The 22,378-nt window shown below is 35.6% G+C and overlaps 1 protein-coding gene across 2 annotated transcripts in view; it reads left to right on the top strand.

Moving 5' to 3' along the window:
* Positions 1 to 22,378, top strand: part of pde4dip (phosphodiesterase 4D interacting protein) — a 61,240-nt gene that overhangs the window by 9,210 nt on the left and 29,652 nt on the right. For both annotated transcript variants that reach the window (XM_016543709.1, XM_016543711.1), the window contains exons 3-8: positions 27 to 94; positions 15,111 to 15,224; positions 17,527 to 17,603; positions 20,463 to 20,586; positions 20,809 to 20,972; positions 21,081 to 21,237. In XM_016543709.1, the coding sequence (XP_016399195.1) occupies positions 27 to 94; positions 15,111 to 15,224; positions 17,527 to 17,603; positions 20,463 to 20,586; positions 20,809 to 20,972; positions 21,081 to 21,237 (704 nt within the window). The remainder of the gene's footprint in view (positions 1 to 26; positions 95 to 15,110; positions 15,225 to 17,526; positions 17,604 to 20,462; positions 20,587 to 20,808; positions 20,973 to 21,080; positions 21,238 to 22,378) is intronic.

The following is a 22,378-nucleotide window of genomic DNA, read 5'->3' as shown; positions in this document are numbered from 1 at the left end:
TCTAACTGTTGGTTGTATTTTAACAGATTCCTCCAGTGATGACGCTGAGAAGAGCTCTGTTTTGCAGACGCATAGCCTGAGAGAGTTTGAGCAGGTAGGTGCTTACTTTCGTTTCCCTCAAAATGAGCTTTTGCAGGCAACTGCAAGCCTGTGAAAGCCATTTGTCAGGCTTCTGACTGGTTTTCACTGTGTTGAGAATGTGGATCTTTGGCGTTTGCCTGCAGATACGGTGAACAAGTGAACTAGTTCAAGGGCTTGCTTAAAACACAGATGTAAATACTGTACTTGGTTTTTTAGCCTAATCAGAACCATTCTCTTGGTGCGTATAGCTAATCGCTCCTTGTACCAGTTCTGACATGTTAATACGCCATCAAGCTGTCCTAATTCATTTTGGGAACGCCAGATTGTGAACAACATCACTATTGACATGTTCTTTCAGCTCGTTGTCCTGTCTAATCAGATTTACCCATGCTGTTGTCCAGTAAACACAATGGAATCCATCAAGAGTCCCAACAACTGCATGTGTACGCGCACAGCCGAGTAAACCTTCATATGGTTTTGTAGTGTTTTTTTATGTGATTTCCATAAAACACACTCTGGACAGAGCAGGATCTGGAATGTCTGCTGTACACACGCTGATGTGGTTTATCTGTATGCGAAATGCTTTCTGGGAAGGGAGCCAGCCTATTATGGCTGTGATCTAACTTCAGCCTTGCTACCTTCAATTACGAGAGGCCTGTGTGAAAGACTGCAGTTTTTTTCTTAGGAAAGGTTTTTGAGTGTGTAAGGTTTTGTGAAGAACATTTCATGAAGACACCATAAGATCACAATCTACTGATAAGAATGTCATATCAGTACTCCAAAACAAAATGCTTGACAAAAATTTTAAGTTGTGTTAGCTATTGTTTTATGACCCACTTAATTTGAAACTGAGTTACTCAGATTTTTCCGCAGCTTAATTTTCATAAATCTGCATATTCGCTGCTTCGTAATGAAGAAATCTCATGTGATGCTTTCCAAAACGGCTGTAGTTGAAACTGTTTTTTTAGGGCTGGATGAACATGTAAAATCTTTCAAATCTATGATATAATATTTGTATGTGCTGTATTATATTTATTATATTTTTGAAATGTAACAATTAACATATTCTGTAATATTTTATGTAAACTTTAAAATGTAATTTTTTTCAGGATAATCGTGATCTTAATTTGTTCTTTGTTTATGATTCCTAATTCTTAAATTTAGTTACGTTTTTTAATCTTGATTCTTAAAATCCCAAGTTCTTTTATGCTATCCATTTTGTCAGTGAACGCTGTAGTTTCATTTACAAAGAAATGACTCTTATCAGCTAGTTCTTTTTAGTGAATCAAAAACATAGAATACAAGCAGTGCAGTCTGATTCTTGTAATGAATGGCTCAAACTGTTGAACCATTTGAATCAGTCTGAAATACTGCCCTGTAGGCCTATAATTTACAATATTAACAGAGAAAGATTTTTTCTATATATATTAGAATGGAAAATGGAAATTATAGCAGAAATATACTCAAATCAGAATTGAATCCAATTGAAATCTGAACTGAATCGAATCATGTCATCCGTGTTGTTACCTAGTTCTAATGTTTTTACTTATCACTGGTGTACGTTTGCTAATGTTGTCTACCATTTATGTTTGATTTGTGTTGTACCTTTGTGTTGATGTGTATGTGAGATTTAAACGAGTAGTAGTGATCGTTTCTCCATGGATGAAACATTCGTGCTATTGAACACAGTCGGCCTCTAGCCTATTTTCCGCAGATCTGTCAGCTGGAAGAGCCGATCGTTTCCACACTAGCTTGGAATATGAATCTGCCAAAATATAATTTGTAACTATCAAACAACTTGGTGGGGTGTGATTGGAAGGTAGAAGAGTTGAAAGTAAGGAAAAAAAACTAAATGCACTTATTCAAAAAGCCCTTTTTGCTGCATTTAAGAAATTGAAAGCATATGGTTGCCTGTTTTTTGTACCGACCACAAAGGCCATTTAAATTGATATAAAAAGATGGCTTGTGCACTATTAAAACCTCAGTACAAATTGTAATTACAATTGCTAATCTGTTATTTTGCCCTTATTTTGAAGGCTTGGCAGAAGTGTGGAGATTTTGACAGGCTCAGTCAAGACCTGATCAATGTGGCCTGGCCTTCCATGTACCTTTCAGCAAGTAGTTGCAAAATTCAGAAGGCAACGGACAAACAAGAGCTGGTTTTGTCTTTCTAGAGATTCTGTGCTTTTTGCAGCACTTCTTTATTTAGATAAAAAATAGGTCAAATTTTTCTGCATGATGAGCAACACATGCCTTGAAGCATTCATGCTTTTTTTGCTCTTCATGTCTGATTAATGTCACAAAGGCAAAATGACTGAGGGTTTAATTGCTAATTATTACTAAAACAATGCCAGCAGAGGGAATACACAAAATGATGGAGGTAAATGTTATAAACTGAGACATGTGGTGTGTTCAAGTGCATTTTTGGCTTTTTAGGGAATCGTTTCAGTATTATTACCAAGCATGCTGGATATCATAGCCTCCTGGTTCATATCTGCTTAGTCAGAACTGGTATAATCGCTTACATGTGGCCTTTCTCTCCCGATCTGTACATATGGAAAGCTATCTTTTGATTTTTTTTTCTTCTTTCTCTCATCTCACTCAAATTCATCTGGATTGTTGGGTTATTATTCTCTGACATGTGAGTGATATTTGATACAGTCAGTCTAAACTGCTTTCGTTTCCAATATAGCAGCTATATAGAACCTGGAAGGAGGAGGTGGGAGGAAATGTTTAAGATTATGGATCTTGTGTGGGAGGTTTTTTGTTAGATTTTGGGCTTTGGAAAGCGCACGTAGCCCCATGAGTGTCTGGCACTGCCCTCTACTGGTTTGTTTTATTACAACATATATTTGATCCACCCCCTGACCCCATTTCCTTTTCCTTCCCCCCCAACACTCTCACTGATCAGCACTATCAAGCATACAGTGAGAGAACCGAGGCCAGACAGCTTAATTCGAGCCAGATCTTTGTAGTAAATCAGTGGTCCGCATCAGAGGGACAGAGCCATCATGCTGTGTAAATTATGGAGACAGTCATGGCTGATGATGATAATGTAGTGTTGGATCTAATCTGCACCATGTCTGTCTACAGATTGGATGCACCATGTTAATTTACTGAGGGTTTTCTACTGTATTATTTGCTGAATCCTCACAGATCACCCCTATATGTTGTGTATTTTGTTGCATTGTGAAGTATCAGAAAAAAGACTTCAGTGATGCAAGAAAGAAATTGGGTATCTTGGCAGTAAGGAAGTCCAATACCAAATCGATAATAAACTAAAATATGTAACAATATCACACTTTCTGCTCAAACAGCTATTCACATTTTTGTATTCACTATGGTGTTTATAAAACAACATCACAATGCCAAATTAAAAATAAAAAAAAACGTACGTTTTGCATTTTAATATGGACCAAAACATGCCAGCCCAGAAACGATAACTATATTGATTAAAAACATTCTCATTTTTTATCGTTCTTTATGTTTGTGTACTTTTGCACTTTAATGTTCTTGATACATTTTTACTTGATACATTTTTATTGTATTTAAATATGAAAGGTTCTTTTTGTTATTTGTAAAAAGTTATACTTGTTATTTAAAGGACAACAGGGTTAGGATTAGGGTTTGTTTATATTATTTATCTTTTTAACCAGTTTTTGTAATGTAATTCAAGACTATGATAAAAGCTTCAGCAATTATCACGATTTGAAATTTTGATACTGTCACATACTAACTAAGTACCTTAAAAAAGATTAAAGCATTATTTACATTATGTGCATATTTGATATGTTGTTGAAAAATACCAACACATAACTGATACATGTTCATTAATTTTAAAAAATATTTAAAGGGTAAATTTAATTTGTTAATATTTATATTATTAATTACCTTCTATTTAAAAAAAAATATATAAATTAAAATTAACAATTTGTATTGTGGTATCAAATTTGATATTGGGAATTGTGAAATCGGTACAAATATTTAGTATTTTGACAAGCCTGATCTGCAGTAAAATGTCTCAGACCACATTAAAAATTCAGGATTTAAAATCTAATTTAAAGCGGCAAGCAAACAGAAGTTTTAAGTTTTTGGAAAAAATGAAAGCAAACGTGGTGTAAAATGAATAGGAAATTGACACTATTTCTAGATCATTAATTAAATAAATAAATCTGTGGATTTGACCATGTGAATTCCTTTACTGGAGGACAAACCAAATATTAAGAAATGCTGAATGAATTTATTTATTTTTAATTTTCAAATTAACAATTTAATTACTAAAATTTCTATGCTAATAATATGATTTGTAATGCAAATGTATTGTATGAAATTAGATATGTTTTCACTGTAATGGTCTCACACTTTTGGATCCCACTGTATGTTTGAAGCCGCCTGAGTTCTGGCTTCAGATTTCAAACCTCTGCTGTAAAATCATCTGTATTTCGAGCTGTATGCACATTGTTCACAGATTGAGTATTGTGTGTATTTCCCAGAGGAAGTGTGTGTCACAGTATCTGTGTGCGTTTATACTATATGAGTGTGCACGATTGATTTTGAATTCGTAAGCCATCTCCTGTCTCCATTTCAATATTTTTATTATTCCTTGAGGCCATATGGGACGAATTACAAACAAAATATGCAGGGAGGGGCAAAAGCCATATTTTTATGAATTGCTTCAGCGCTTAGTGGCAGACCTAATGCCGCAATTATTGTAAAATAAAGTAAAGACTTTTAAATGAGGTCAAAGAATCAGCAAACCGAACTGTACTCTGTAAATCTTGACAGTCGCTGGCCAAATTGCATGGCAGAGCTGGATAAAAAAATGAAGAAACATTCAAATTTACAGATTTAATGAGACCTCAGATGATAAATGAGCTGCGGTCGGATTCCTGAATGACAGAAATATCGGCCGAGTCTTTTTTCCACATTCAAAAAGGCTTTTAAATCATGAAGCATACTATTCTTAATTAAATGTAACCTGTCTTTTGTGTATGCCAGCACACATATATCAATGTAGTGAGTCACTGTGTAAATAGGAGCGAGAACTTTAGGCCAGGCCTGTGACACACAACTCCGCTCTGACCCCCTGACTGCCTTTGGGTCTCTTCTACAAAGCAAAAGCGGCTCAGTTTTATGTATTTGTTTTTATTCAACTTCTGTATTGCTATGCATACAGCAATCTCAAAGAAATGATTAATTATATGGACCAGCTGTTTTCATGTATTTTTCCTCAGGGCTTTTTTTGGAATGATAACTTCTTTCACTTCTTCAGAAAATTAATTATTTAATTATTTAAAATGAATTATTATTTAATTAATTAATTATCTGTGTTTGCTTTTTTTTGTTGCTTTAAAAGTTAGTAAAATTATAAAAATATTTTATAAATAATTATTGTTATATATTTATCAAATATAAATATATTTATATTCTAATTGGATTTCAGACTATTTTTCCACTTCTCCTAAATTAAGACAGAGTAAATCAGACCAAGATTGTTTTATTCTGATTAAGAATAGTTTTTTTCTGAAAAAAAAAAAAAAAAACTACTTAAATCTCAATCCAATTAGACTTGTAGACTGTCTGCCATGTTTTTTTTGTTTTTTTTTACTATTTCCTGAAGCTTAAATATTCACAAGAATCATATAAATTTGCACAGCACCATTTCTGGGTATGGAGTACTGACCATAAAATGTTAAATACATAAAAACTTCTTAAAAACATTGTTTTTTTTAGTGCAAGTGTGAGAGATTCTCTCCGTACCATCTTAAAAGTATGCATTGTTGCATTTCACAAGCCAAATAAAAAAAAGCCTTTGCCTTTTGTGGCAAAAGCAAGGAGCGCTTGGCTGAATGTGTTGACCGCTGATTCTCATAAAAGCTTGAAAGAGGGAAGCCACGAAAGATGGAGATGGTCTGTTGTTCAGCTGAGTACTCAGTGTTTGACAGTAGTGCTCTCAAGCGTCACTCTGTAATTATATATGATGATATATGGCAAGTATAATTGAAATATGTCAAAACACAAACCCATGTTTGTATTTGTATTTGTTTAGCAGTATTAGACAAGTTCGTACGCAACAAATCGTACGCACTGTGAACCTGCTTTCAGGTTGAATTAAATGTATTCTAATCTATTCTAATTTGAATAAATTATACTGAAGAATAGAATAAATATTTAAAAATATATATACATGAACTGTATTCATTTGATTATTTTTGAAAGCCAGGACCTGTACTTCTAAACTAACCCAATGCATTCTCTTAGTCGCAGTGTTTAAAAGTCAGCTGTTAAAAGCTCAAAACTGACACTGTACCCAGATCAGCTATAAAGGACACATTCCAACTGCAGAAATCTGTGTTGTCTATATTTCAAAGGCCTGTAATTTCTCTTTTCAGTCAGTGAATCCACACAGACAGATGCTGGAAGACTGCAGTGACCTGTGGAGGTCTGGTTGTTGGCTTTTTTTCACATGCTCTGGTTTTAAAGAATGACTGCTCTCTTTGTTTCTGAGCTCCGTTTGATTCGAAGCAACTTTTCCAATCATGTTAAGCAGAAATAGACAGAAAACAAAGAGAGTTCGAGGGGAAATTGTGTTGTACGTCACACATGGACAATAGCAACCAATGCAGAAGTCCATGACAATTGGCAGCGGTTTTCGGAGCTGGTTGAACTTGATCCCATAATTTAGTCTCACCATAAACACGCTGAATTAAAGGCAGATTCAGTCTTTGAAGTGCGGTCGAAAAACCAGTGTTTTATTTTGCTTCTTCCAAACAGAATTCAGCCTGTAACATGAAATGCTCGCGCAGAGGAGGTCTCGTTCGCGGTGTTTACGGTTTGCTCTGGGAAAATGCCTCACTGGACAGCTTGTGACACAGTAGTCAATCTCAGCCGCTTTTTGTTGTACTTGATTTTGGAAGGCTGGTATGATCACAGTGACTTGATTTGTTTTATAGTGACTTTTATGTGTACATAAACATAAGTGATTATTCCTTCACTAAGTGTTTTTTTTCATTTGAGATGAGATACTTCTTTTAGACATAAGATGCTTGTTTGTTATTCAGCTACAAATGGCAAAATCTTGTCGATATAGCAAAACCATACAGTGACGAGAAGCTCTTAGTAGAACAGCTTTCTATGAGAAACAATGTGTTTAATTAATTAATTTAATTTAAGTTATTTAATGCTTCACAATTGTTCTTGTTTGCTTACATTAAGTTATGGTGCATCAGGACGATTTTTTCCAGATTTGACGTCAGTAATGCTAAATGCAAACATAAAGTTTGTTTATGTATGTATGAATGTATGTATTCATTTATTTATTGCATTTGAATCAATAATGTGGTGCAGTATATTAAAACACTATTGTTGGAGTTGGTACATTTTTTTATTGTTTTTGAAAGGTGTTTCTAATGCTTAAAAAGGCTTTTAAAATAACTTAAAAATGTAAAATAACTATTTTCTATTTTCCGTATATTTTAAAAAGGAATTTATTCCTGTGGTGTCAAAGCTGAATTTTCAGCATCATTACTCCAGTCTTCAGTGTCACATGATTCTTCAGAAATCATTCTAATATGCTGATTTGTTGTTTAATAAACATTTCTTCTTATCACTGTTTGTTGTGCTGCTTAATAAGTTTGTGGAAACTTTAATACATTTTTATAGGAATCTTTGATACAATAGAAAAAACTGCATTTATTTGAAATAGAAGGTTTTTTTTACATTATAAATGTCTTTACTGTCACTTTTAGTTAATGCATCCTTGCTAAATTAAAGTATTTCTTTTGAACGGCAGTGTACATTTTTTTTTATTAAATGACAAAAAAAATCTTTATAATAAAACTAATTGTAAAAAGTCAATCATAATACATAATAAGTAATGTAAAATGAAAAAAAGGAAAAAAAAAAAAGTGGTCTAAGGTCCAGTGTTTCCTATTTTAAATGGTCCCAATATATATTTGACCTGCACCGGCTGATTAAGTTAAATTTTAGATTAAGTAAAGATTAAGTAAATTTACCTGCCTGTAAATCTCTGGGATATGTGAAGCCTGCTATAACTTATCTGCACCCACTGCTTTTTTTCTCCATTCCTCTGTTTCCACTAGAGATGTTGAGGTCACTTCCTCCCCTGGCAGGAACTCAGAACTCACACCTCTGAATGTGTTTTGACGGATGACACAAGATATGGAAAGAGAGAGCAATAAGAGCGAGAAAGTGCCAGGCTTTAGATCTTCTGCCAATGCAGTAACACCTTGGCACAACTTTCCATCTCTCTGTTTTTCCCCTAATTCGCTCTCTCTTTCTCTCATATACTTCTTGTCTCCTAGGAATGGAGAGAATATGACCAATGTGGCATAGAAAACCATCAACACCTATTCTGCCTGCAGCTTACATATAGTAGGCCTAATTTTATCAGTTATCATAAGATTAGGAAAGGTCATAAAGTATTAAACCAATATTAAGTATGTTTAAAGTTAGCAAAAAGGCCTTGGGGTCTCCCAGACATCAAACATGAACATGAGGCTTACATGTTAAGATGTTCTGAAAGAACCAGAGACTCGCTTCACTCAGCATGATGAAGTGATCCCTGTTTTCTCTGATGGCTTTATGTTGTTGACTGTGGAGCTAAGCCTTTCTTTAAAACTCAGATTACTGTCCTTCCTCTCATTACTGAAAACAGATGTGGAAATAATGAATCGATTTCTATCAGAAAGTAATATATGCTGTCATCGAAGAGATGATGTATGATGTATTTCCTGTGAGTCACAGCGAAGAGGCTTAGCATTAATTGGAAGGACGAAAGATGTGAGTAAACAAATTAACAGACAAAGTCAGAGATGAGAATAAGTCATCTTGTGTAGTTTGATCATTTTGTAGCCGTTGTTGTGCTGAAGCCCGAAACGAAGCCCAGGGTCTCAGCGGGAGTATAGGTCTGCTGAGTGGATTGGAGCTCAACGCTGAGAGCCATCCGTCACACTCCATGCCCAGGGACGTCCACATTTCCCTGGGTAAAATATCACAAGCCTGCAAGGGCCGGGGAACTCCGGCAGGAGCATCAGATCTTTGGCCAAGAGGCTCTAGTCTGGTATTCAGTGTCAAGCTGAAAAGTAATCTCACTGTTAAAATGTGTGGTTTGGATGCGTAAATGGCACCAAGATGTGATGTTCTAACTTAATTTCCTCTAGAAGTTAGTGCAAAGAAAGCAGCTGGAAACCAACTGAGCTGTGCATTATCTCAGTATCAAAGTGTTGTCTCTTGAAGGTTTGAATGTTTTTAGGGTCTTTTTGGTTTCTTAGACTACATACACTACCGTTCAAAAGATTTTTTTAAAGAAGTTTATATTTTTATTCTGCAAGGATGCATTAATTGATCAATACTGAGAGTAAAGACTTTTATAATGTTACAAAAGATTTTAAATAAATGTTGTTCTTTTGAACTTTCTATTCATTCTATTCTACACTGTTTCTACAAACATATTAACGAATCACTGCTGGTTTCACTGTTGATAATAATAAGAAAGTTTCTTGGGCACAAAATCAGTATTTTAGAATAATTTCTGAAGGATCATGTGACACTGAAGACTGAAAATTCATCTTTGCCATCACAAAAATAAATTAAATTTTAAAACATTAAAATAACTATATAACTATTATATAATAACTATAATAACTATAACTTTTAATTTGTAATAATATTTCACAATATTACTGTTTTTTACTGTTTTGATCACATAAATGCACCCTTGGTGAGCAGAAGAGACTTCTTTTAAAAACATTTTAAAAGTCTTACTGACTTTTGAAGGGTAATATAGCTACTCTGAACATTTTCATTCTGCGACATCTGTTGACACCTTTACCTTTGCACTGGGCATCGTTTATCCTATTAGCTCCTTGGGTGTTAGTTCCCAAGGTAACTATGCCTCATAAATGACGCCTGTTCCTCCAATAAACTGTTGAAGTCAATAAGAGGGACCTCGATTTTTTTCACAAAAATGTAGTCCCCACTGTAGGGGGCCGGGGTACTGGTTTGAAAACAGAACCTGCTTTCTGCATAGCAGTGTTGGAGTGTGTGTGTTTCATATGTACATCCAGCGTATGGCTTTCTTGTTTGTCTGGGAGTGCTTGTGCTTGCGTGTTAGACTCGGTGGGCCTGGCATAGACTGTGGAAAAGCTATCCCCTCGCCTCAGTATGATGCTGGCAAACGGGCTGAGGCTCCGCTGTACACGTACCACTAGCACCATCCTGTGCCGTTGCATCTGGAAATTATTTACCAATGAGAGAGGAAGAGGGGGAGTTGTGAATGGAAAAAAAACAGAGGTTGCATAGGGGGAATTGAAAAAGGGTTTGAAAGAGTTCACCTAAAACTGAAAATTCCTCAGTCCTGTCCTCAGTTATGTCATTTTAAACCCTTATGACCTTTTTTCTAACATGAAAAAAAAAATCCATCATCACAGTGATTCACATGACTCTTATGCTTTTATTTTAAGATTTCTGAAGCCATATGGTACCTTTATGTGAAGAAAAGACTGAAAATTAAATGACTTTCTACTTCTATGGGACACAAACAATGTTTTGAAGAATATTTTATGTCCAAACAATAAAAAAAACAATGGAAAAAATGGACATCACAGAATTTCTTTGTTTATTCAATGTGCATTTTTCAAAATATCTTCTTTTGTGTTCCTCAGAAGAAAGCAAGTCACACATGATGAGTAAAGGATGACAGAATTTTCAATTTTGGGTGCACAATCTCCCTAACTCGCTAACTGTTTTGCATATTAGAATTGTTTTAGATTTGTGTTCATAAAACAATAGCATGAATCCAACTCAAAGAGAGGTTCCCATCCGCCTCCCTTCCATCCATCTTTTCAGTCTCCATGGCAACAAGAAGGATGTCCCGTGGAATTGGCTCTGGAATCTGGGCCTCTGCAAGATCAGCTTCAGAAAACCCTCTCAAGGGCAGAAAACCCATGAAAATGCAGTAACGAACTGTTGCTGCACTCATCCTTCAGACGTAATGTGACTCAATGCAATCATTACATGGGATGATACAACGGTAGTTGTAGATTGTCGGCTGTGTAGAGCGGAGTGGCCATGACTGTTGATTTTCTGCTTGATTTATGTCTGTGTTAAATAGAGCGCAGGCTCTGAGCTCTCAACCCTCTTAGGCTTAGCCTGTCAGGCTGAGTTTCATACAAACACATCAGCCATGTGCTTCGGTCATCATAATTACAAGATTCAAATAAACACAGAAATGGTCCAAAATAATTGATGTCTTTATTGAACTGTAAAATTGTAGTTAAAATAATTTGTTCTGGATTTAATTTATATCAGATGAGAGACGTTGCAGGCGTTCAGCATGTTTATAGCACATCAGGCTGTTTAATATGTTTTTATAGCATTATCTAAAGGCAATTCCCCATTGAACCCAAAGACCACATTTGCAGAGGGGTGCTTGCTGTTGCCTCAGTCTCATTTATCATTTAATAGCTGAAATATTTCACTACATGAGGGGTGTCAGATTTTGTTTGCCACATTTTATGCTTTGTTTGTGTGTGTATTTGTATATGTATTCATTGCATATTGTCCCAGAGAAAAAGTTTTTTCTCAGAAGGTGCTCATTAATTGATCGTAGAATTATGAAATGAATTATTATATATCAGCTGGTATTAAGAATAATGCCTCATTTGGCCTGTTTTTACATTTAGATTTCATTTGCAATCACCTAACACTCAAAGTAATATCAAAATCAATCTTTATTTTTCATACTGTACATTATAATGTTGTGATGCCTAAATTAACTTGTCACATTTAAAATGATCGATTTTGGTGTTTTATTTTGTGTTTTATTTAATTAAACGAAATAGTATAGATTTACACACTACTGTTCAAATGTGTTTAGGACAAAAGCCTCTTATGCTGACTAAGACTGCATTTATGTTAACCTTTTTTTCCAGGATTCCTTGATAAATAGAAAATTCAAAATTTTCCACAAAAAAATTTTACCCCATTTTAATTTTTTTAAATTAAAAAAATTACCTATTTTACCCCAAACTTTTGTATGGTACTGTAATATTGGACATTTGTTAGTTATTGGCCTTTACATTACAAAGAATTATTGGCTTATTTTGGATTGGCCTATAGAAATTTTGGAGGAGAAGCATCAGATTTGTAACCATTTTTCTCAAATGAAATGCAGCACACTTAAGCAAAAGTCTCCATTTGTTCTTCATGTAATCTTACTGCTGTCTATGAGAAACAATTGGGCTTATAAAGTGATCTCATTTGTGTTTGTGTCTTTTGGCACCATGTCATCTTCTCACATTACGTTACAATAAGTAATCCATTTGTCTGTCATTGCAGTATTCCGCAAAAAAAAAAAAAAACTGCTGTATACTGATAAGACATGAGAGAAGTGAAGCAGCATTTGGGACTCAGGAAGCAAGTGTCTGACACCGGGCACCATGGCAACATTAAACCGTCTACAGTAAATGCAAACGAGGGAGACACAGAGCTGTTCATGAATGCATTCCTGCACAGAAACAAGAACGACCCTGGCTTTATTAGATGCGCTTTATTGCAAACTCCTCATTTCTTTTATAGCTGTTCTGTTGTATTTTTAAGAGATTGTAATCATAGCAAGATGAATTTGATTAATAAGGCTTGGATTTAAATGCACTGAGTCTGGGAAATATCACAGGACCTGCTGACTGAGTTTCTGTGTTTGTTGCTCATTGTCTGTATACCTAGTTATTATAATGATTAATGGCTTCTAGTAATGATTAATATATACTTTCATTCCTAATTTCTAACCAGAACTCCATATCGCTTGTACAGTTTGTCATCTGGTATTACTTTTATGGCAGACAAATCCCTTCATTTGCATTTTTTCACCATGTGTAATCCTGTAAACGACTGTTTCAAAACCAGCTCCCATTAACTTGCTCATAATATCAAAGCAGTCAATAAGAGTCAGTCAGTCAGTCAGTCAGTCAGTCAGCACTGGAGATTGCGTGCATATGAACCTCAGTACAACACACAGAAGCTCACTGTCTTTGGTCTTCTCATGTCAGACCTCTGCCCCGTCAAACAGTGACAGAAAGACAGAGTCCAGACGCCGATGTGTCTCTTTACAAACATGTCAAACCTCCCATTTTCTCCCCACAACGGAAAACCTCAGACCTGCAGAACTCAAGTTCCCTCGCTGACAGACTGAGCAACGCAATCATTTATGTAATCCAGTCCCACTGCCTCTAACAAAATCGATTGCATTTGTCGGTAAGACTGAATCCAGATTTTAAAGAATAGGGTTTGCTTTACATTTAAATGACCTAGAGCAATACATTTATGTATCCCCTAATGAGTTTGTAGTGGGCTCCAGTTGTCAGTCCTAGTCTTTGAAGTTTAGTCTGCTGTGCTTTTGTGCATATGAAATTTCCCTTTGTAATGAAATCAATCATATTCAGCTTCCCTTATTTAAGCCATTTATTGATTTGCTCTATTTTGTGCAGTAATTTTTCATTTAACAAAAAACATTTTTGAAGCTTGAATTGTGAACCACAGGAACAGAAGGCAGATGCTCCCAACAGAGATGCATATAGCATGTGGGCCTTAAATATGAAACTTTTTTTTTTTGAGAAATAGTGAATGTGTCGCCAAATAAGTGTTCAGCTTGTTAATGTATATGTTGGTTGGGGTTCGAAGAGGCTGTTGTTGGTATCTCAGTCCAGAATTCCTCAGTGACAGCTGGTACAGGATACCCAAAATAACCTTGAAATGTCCTGAGTCTTACTAAAGCTCACTTTCTGCAGAGTTAAGAGCCATACTGCCCTCCTATGGTTAAATACATTAACAAATAAACATAAAGTGCATATTAACATGTAAGTAAATGTCTAAGTGGGTCATTCTTGTTATTCATATATAGGATAAAGTATTAAACTCATAATTTTTAATGTTTAATTATGCTCACAAGGGCTGCATTTATTTGATAAAAATGCAATCAAAACAGTAATGTTGTGAAATATCATTGTAATTTAAGATAACTATATTTTCTATTTTAATATATTTTCAAAAGTAATTTATTCCTGTGATGGCAAAGCTGAATTTTTAGCAGCCATTACTCCAGTCTTCAGTGTCACATGATCCTTCAGAAATCATTTTAATTAGAATTTATATTAAAACACAAATCTTTTTTAACATTATAAATGGCTTAAATGTCAATTTTGATCAATTTAATGTTTTCATTAAAGTCTTCTAAAATGAAAAACTGTCAATATATTAAGAAACATTTCAGATGTTTCTTAATTTTTCCTTGCTCTAATCAAAACCCTTTACATTCTAATAATCAATAAAAAATATCTCTTATTTAAAAAAAAAAGTTTTTAATGTCAGCATATTGTTGAAATTAAGCTTTGTGGTGTGCTTGGCAGTCAGATATAGTCGACCCAAATGGTGTTGAGTCAAACGGACAGCATTCATGCATATTCACATTCATACTGAAGCTCACAGCAGTTTTAGAGAAACTTGAGGAACAGGTTTAATTTTAGTAAATATTGTCAGATAAAGGACAGCAGTTGTAAATCCAGTTGAATCTAGTTGAATGGAATGAGCAGTCAGTGATTTTTAGCACGTAAGCCTCCTCTTCTCCCTCTGTCTTTTTTATTATCCAGATCAGTTAACACATCAGGTATGCCTGTAATCCTTACAGATAATACTTCTGGTGGCTGTTGAAGTAAAAAAAGACCCCGCATATCAATTTGACACCCACTCCTTTTGCACACATCATGCATGGGGGTAGACCCCTTTCAGGAGGAGGACCCTCAGTGTGTCACTTGCAGTTCATGCAGTTCATGTTGATGTTGTTTGTTCTAGTATTAGAAAACCTATTACATCTTAGTTGGCTTGTTTTAGATATCTTTAATTGCATGTAAAGAGAGCGAGTGATTTAGACAGTATGGTACAGGTATGAGGGGTCTGAGAACCCCAACGTGACAAGAGCGGTCATGTTTAACGGCTACCGTACTATTTCACAGCACCTCAATGACCTGAAGAAGGAGAACTTCAGCCTTAAGCTCCGCATCTACTTCCTGGAGGAGCGTTTCCAGCAGAAATTTGAGGACAGCAGCAGTGAGGATGTCCACCGCAGGGTGAGTATCACTGGGCTACTGTGAATAAAGCTGTTGACATGACTGTCACCTTGAGGGAAAGTTAACCAATTAATTTTGTCAACAAATTATTAACCAATTATTAGCCACCACAAATGTCTGTCATTAACCAATTTATATCCAGAAAATAGATTTTTAGCATATTTCTTATAGTTTAGCAAAGTTTAACAATAAAACAATTCCAAAATGCAAACAATACATGGAAAAAGCAAACATTGTAAAAGGTCACAAGCAAAAATATCAAACCATTGTTTTGTCCAACAAATATTGTGATTAATAAATGTATAGAATAAATGTATAACATTTGAAACATGATAGCTGTCACTAAATTTCCTGTTTTAGTACAGTTTCTTTCTGTTGGGGGTGACAGTAAGTATTTGCACAGGTATATTCTAGTACTGCGGCATATGTTTTGTTGGCTTGGCAAATGCAAAGGACTAAAATAGCCTGCAGACCGCCAGTCATCTATACATTTGCAGTGCACAACAACTGCAGCCTGGAAATGTGGCTCTGTTTAAATAAACAACATTAATATGGATCAGCAGTCTGCTGCAGCTGTCACAAACTGACTATCAGCACTGGTAAAACTGGATTATGAGTAGAGTGGTAGACTGGATGACTCTGGTTGGGTCTGGTTACTGTGAGGAAGTAAAGGTGACACTGTCTAGCAGCTGTTGTCCATATTCTAATATACCCTAATATACCAATATAGAACACACACACAAAAAAGAGTTTATCACTGTTTAAACTTATGTTTATTGCATGTAGAGTGATATACAGGTCCAAAAGTCTGAGATCACATTGAAATCTGTGATTATGAAACTAAAACTTTTTGAATGTAATGAAAAGTTTTTGTAATGAAAAAAAATGTGGTAACACTTTATTTTACGGTGTCCTTGTTATGCATGTTACATGTACTTACTATCATAATAACAATAAATTATGCATAATTACATGCAAGTAACCCTAAGCCAAACCCTATTCCTAACCCTAACCGTATAGTAAGTACATATAGTTCATTAATATTACTCAGTACTTAAATATATAATTACACTGTAACAAGGACACCTTAAAACAGTGTAACCAAAAATATATATATATTAAATTTAAAAAATGCAAAATAGAAGAATTTTCATTAGCGATCCCAGACTCTATATTTATGCATCACATAAATTTATACATGGAGGCCCTTTATTCCTGTGGTGCATGGATCTAATATTTATGCATGTAGCATTTATATTGTAATGAAAACCATGCTTTTACAGCATACATGATCCAACAGTCTTCAGAGACTTGATTGAACAATAAGATTCATTTTGATTAATTAGATAAACGTGCGTTTATGCACGATTGGACTTAAAATGGCACTGCTTAGCTGGTAACTGATACTCACAACTGAAGTTTGTGTGTGCAAACAAAGCCGAAAGATGCCGTATAAGTGCCAAAACTATGCTATTTTTGTGCCTGACCTTTTCAAATGAACCTGATAAAACAAATATTAGTCCCACTGACCCATATAGGCTACACAAATCATTAAGAACGACCGATACATGACAGCTGCTCCTGTGTGCTGTCACTTATCAAACAGTTTTACTGGCAAACGTCCCTGAGGGTTATAATGGGACGTGTATGTATCATTTTAAAAACAAAAACCCAGTACACGCACAAAGTACTAGGCACTGATCTCATGCCAGCTACACTGAGTATCTGGTGGTGAGAGTTTAAAAAAAAGTCTCTGTTGCTGTGGCCTGGTGCATTGTGGGAAGGAAAAAGTAGAGAGGTCAGGTTTGAGTGCATGTCAGAGAGAGTGAAACAGCAGGTGGTTGGCGTCTCTTGTTCTATTTTAAGGTCTCCCCACACCCATGAGACTCCAGCTGCACGTGCAGAGAGCTCACGCCGAGCTCTGCAGACTCAGCAGAGAAGATCCATGAAATATTTACAACTTTCTTTTTAATATTTTTAATGTAGCATATTAATTGCATGTGACTATTTTCAGAAAAAAATCTGTTAGAAAAAATATTGTTGCATGAATTTCTAATGGAATATTTATTAGAGTTTATTATAATTGAACAGATAAAAACAGGAAATGTGGCTGAATAACATGCAAACTCGCACACTTTTCATGCTTTTTGAAAATCACATTTTTGAATGCAGTACATGCAAAAGCACAACAACAAAACATTTATCTCCAGATCCTGCATTACAGAGCTAGTTTTGCTGCAAGAGGAGAGTGAAATGTGATTGCAATGACTTAAAAAAAAAAAAAAATCCCTTTGTTTTTCAGAACATTGAGCTGAAGGTTGAGGTTGAAAGCTTGAAACAAGAACTCCAGGAAAGACAGGAACAGCTTGACAAGGCCCTGTAAGTATCAAACAAGACAAATATATTCTTTATATCTTTATATAGTTGCTGTTGACAGATTCTTTATGTCTGTTACAGTTAGGCTACATTTACAGCAGAATATGGTTGTCAGTCAGTCCATTTACAGAATTCAGTTCAGTTATTACACAGTTCTACACCTGCATTTTGAGAGCTGCTGTATGAGCAGTATAATTTAAAAATCATATCTCTTAGAAAATACAGTTGTCAGTCCAAAACACCGACCATGTGAATGTAGACTTTTAGTTGTTAAGCTATATAAGGAAAAAGATAATATTAAATAAATATTTAGTTTCACTGCTATTGACATAAATATGTCTTTATGCGATTAAGAGTCCAGATAGTGAAGCCAAATGTAATCTGGAAAAGAGTTAAACTGGCTAAAACAAGTCTGTGTTCTATGAATCTGTCTGTTCTTTAGTCTGGTGATCCTCTCTCTCACCCAGAATGCTGGTCTGCTGCCAACTAGCATAACTGCTTCTCATAGGCATGTGCAACTTATCTTGCTGACCTGCCAAATGCAAAAGGCCAGAGTCCAATGCTAAGTCTGTGTTGGACACTTATCAGGTTTGGGGGACAGAGCAGAGTGCCATGATGCCCATTGAAAGGTGCCCAAGGTCCTGTAACACTTTTTGCTGATGGAGAGGATATTTGAGCTCCTTTTTAGATACAAATACACATATACACAACCATTCAAAAGTTTTGGGTCAGTTATATTTTTATTTTAATATTTTAAAATATGATTTATTCCTGTGATGGCAAAGCTGAATTTTCAGCAACCATTACTCCAGTCTTCAGTGTCACATGATCCTTCAGAAATCATTCTAATATGCTGCTTTAGTGCTCAAGAAACAGTTGTGCTGCTTAATATTTGGACATTTTTGCTTACTATTTTTGTGGAATTTTAAATTTCTTCTAACATTGTAAAAGTCATGTCACTAGTGAATTTAATGCATTCTTGCTGAATAAAAGTGTCAATTACCCCAAACTTTTGAACAGTAGTGTGTGCACTACACAAACACACTTGCAACAAGAGCTAATTAATTCTCAGTAAAACACAATGAGCAACTCAATTCTCACGTAAGCGGGTTTGAGTTTCATGCTTGACTTTTTTTATTGTACGGTCCAGTGGAAGTGTGTCAGTAATGTTTAAATGTACAGTAGGATCCATTGGTCTTCGGGGGATCACCTATAAACGAGACCCCCTTCCTTTGTGTTATTCTTCAGGTGACATCATTGTTCTGTTGAAGGGCCGGTTGCTATGTGTCATTTCCATCACAAAATCTGTTCAGTTCTGATGATGTGTCTGCTAGTGACCTGAGTCTGAGTCTTGACCGTCAAGCAAAAATTCCCCTCGTAATTTCTCCTCATGTTTTCCTCATACCTTCCTCTAAGCCATCGTTCCGAGCCTCAGAACTAACATTCGGTTCTCTGAGGGCTAAAAAACAACCAGAACTGAATGATATCACCTTCCAAGCTAAATGACATGCCTGTAGGCTGTGATTACTAACACTAACTGATGTAGTGGCTGATCGGGACGATCGCTCAGTTCGCTCGTTGCAGTAATGGATGTCCTGGCACGGTGCAGTCAAAAAACCCAGAGGTGCCGTTTGCTCTGGATCAAACAATTACAGCAGGGTCAGTGCCGCAGCCATCATCACGTTCAAAAACAGCTCCGTTGCAATGCAGCAATGGAGTCTGGAAAAGCCGTTACGAGGTCCTCGAGAGGGTTCTAGAGCGCTGCACTGAGTGAGAGGCTCTCATAGACACTCCAGAATACTTTGCTTCACACACACAAAGACCTGCTAAACACATCCCAGAGGAGACGTGAGCAAAGATTGTTACGGCTCACCTTTGTGACTCACTTTTTTTGCTTTAATACTCTTTGGAGGATTGAAAAACGAAATGAAACTCTTTTACAGAGTCAGAAAGGTATGTACTTAGGGACAAAGATTAAATAAATCAAACATGACCACTCGCTTCACTATCACTCGCCTTTTCCCCCAAAGGATACAGATAAATCTATACCTAAAACATGATTTTTTTAAATACAGTTTTTGCATTAATTTTTTTTTATTAAAAATTATAATTATCTAGAGTTTTAGATTGAAATCATTTATACATTGTTTTGTCATTTTTTATTAGATTTATTATAATTATTTATAAATATATGTGCATTAGTACTATAAACTTACATTATCAAATAATAATAATCAGAACAATTACTGATAATAAATAGTCAGAATAATGATTGTCCTAGGGTTGAATTCACTTAAGTCTGAGGTATATTTGTAGCAATAGCCAAAAATACATTGTATGGGATTTCAAATAGTTGTATCTCAGCCAAATACTAACAAACCATACATCAATGGAAAGCTTATTTATTCAGCTTTCAGATTATGTATAAATCTCAATTTCGAAAAATTGACCCTTATGGCTGGTTTTGTGGTCTGTGGTCAACTCCTGTGTCCACTAACCAATCACAGTCCAGTTTAACCAGGTGCAAAATGCACTGTTCCGTTTAATTTAAATCAAATAATTGTCAATTTTTTTCAGTGCAAACACACTTCCTTTCTATGTTACTAAGACTTATTATAGACTCAGTGTTGTTTGCCTTCTACAGTTTTGTTTTAAAAATGCGATAGTGTACATTTCAATTGATCATGGAAGATGTAATTCACTAATTTAGCCTTTTAGTTAACTTTGAGACAAATCCACAATGGCACTGGCAGCTTTCAGACCAAAAGCGCCCTTTCTCATTTGTATCGATGGATTTGTTTTGACACATTCTTTCCGAATTGTTCACTAAAGCTATTTTGTTTGTATTGTGTCACTTCGCAGAACCACAGCAGAAAGTCTGACCAATCAGAATGAGGTGGAGGTGCAGCGTCGCTGCGAGGAACGGCAGCAGGAGATCGGACACATGCAAGAGATTCTGGAGACCAAGATCCAGCTTCTGCAGGAGGTGCACATTGTGTTCCTATGCGCAATAAACTGACCTCATTACAATGAAATCCATATTTGCAGCATTTACTATTTGAAGCGCTTTTGCTGTTCTTGGTTACTTATTATTCTTGTGTGTTTTGAAGCAAATTCTGTTGTAAGAGACTCCATCCAGAACCAAAATCTTATTTGATTTTTGCATTTTATTTCATTGCATTGCGTTTTATGTTATTTTTGTTTTCAGGAGGCTCAACTGGCAAGAAGTGAAGCAGAAAAAATGGCTTCCCTGGCAGATTCAGAGTCCCAGCGCTGTTTGGCCCTAGAAAGGAGGATGATGATGGAAATGCAGGGAGGAAATGAAAGCTTGTTTGCCATGGGACAACGTGAAGAGATGGCTAAGAAGGACAGGTAAACAGTACAGAAGGACTGAATAAGTTGATTCAGAAATTAAATGTTATTCTGAGATGTCTGAATGAAAATAAAAAACAATATCTGATGCCTCTTTGTTTCTGTTAGGTTGATAGAAGAACTGAATGAAACCGTATGCAGGAGAGAGCAAGAGGCAGCCGATCTGAGTGCACAGAGGGATGCCCTTACTGTAAAACTAACTCAACTGGAAGAGCAAGTGCAGAGCCTTAACATTTCCCTCCAGCAGAAAGAGAAACACACACAGGTAGCGTGTATAGGATCTCATCCATCAAAATGCACACATAGATTTCATGTGGCCCTGATAATGAGTAATCTTTTTTGAATGTGTCACCTCTGCAGCAGCCACTGTGTCAAAGTATAATGCTTTTGGGCAAATAGCATACACACTCAAATCAATGTGATTGTGCATGCAATATCTGGCTATACTGTACTCCTCAATGTGGTTAAAAGCCAGCAGCTAACTAGGTCACTTTGGCCACTGGCCCCTATTCAACCCCTAAAGGGAAAATGGGTTCAGATATCAGACTGTATTTATAAACACATACACACACAGTCATGCCATTGCAAATAGGTCATGGCACCATGGCACATGCAGGAGTGATTCAATACTTCTCCCAGATTAGTATATTTACAGTGTGGGTATAAATCACAAACACAGGGAAATTTATATTAACTTTGCCTTAGATTCATATGCAAACTGAGACGTATAAAATTGTTAAAGCCTGTGTGTAGATAAACTTGTTTAACACTGTATAAACAATGAACTAAAATTGACCAAAACATGGGAATTGACAAATTCAAAGGAAATTGTTTAACCCTGTAAAGCCTGCTCAATCGTATTTGATACGCAAATGTCTAAGGCCTCTAAATTATCAATATGATCAAAACTTTGCAGACACAATCTACTACATGCCTTCTGTAATCTTATTAAAACGCCATTTAGTACAATTCAGAAAATGTTCACCTTCAGGTCATGGTACATGTGTCGTTGTGCTGTGAAATCTTTACTTAAAGTAACGTAAGTGTAACTTTTGTATTGTAAGGAATGTTTCAAGATGGACATTTACTGGTCTGAGGCAATTTAGGACTGAAGCATCTCCCAACATGGGATATGTATATGCATTTTTTGTAATTAGTCTGCGATTTCATTGAATTACATTACTATGTAAACTATCAGATTTTCATCTTACTTTTTGGTCATATAAATATCAACTGCGCCAAATTGCATATTTTGCTTAGTTTGGGCCTCTGGATAACAGTGAGGTGTTTTTTCTTCCTTGAGTATCGGCTACATATTCTTACTATAATCATACAATATGAAAAAGCCATTAAAAGCCCAAAGTATTAAATATAATATTCACAAAAAAAAAAAAGGCAAACTGTTT

Source organism: Sinocyclocheilus rhinocerous, unplaced genomic scaffold, assembly GCF_001515625.1.
Source record: "Sinocyclocheilus rhinocerous isolate Xijiao unplaced genomic scaffold, SAMN03320098_v1.1 scaffold68, whole genome shotgun sequence".
In the NCBI taxonomy this organism is placed as follows: Eukaryota; Metazoa; Chordata; class Actinopteri; order Cypriniformes; family Cyprinidae; genus Sinocyclocheilus; species Sinocyclocheilus rhinocerous.
Note: the sequence above shows the minus strand (reverse complement) of the source record. Positions and strands in the feature narration are given on the sequence as shown.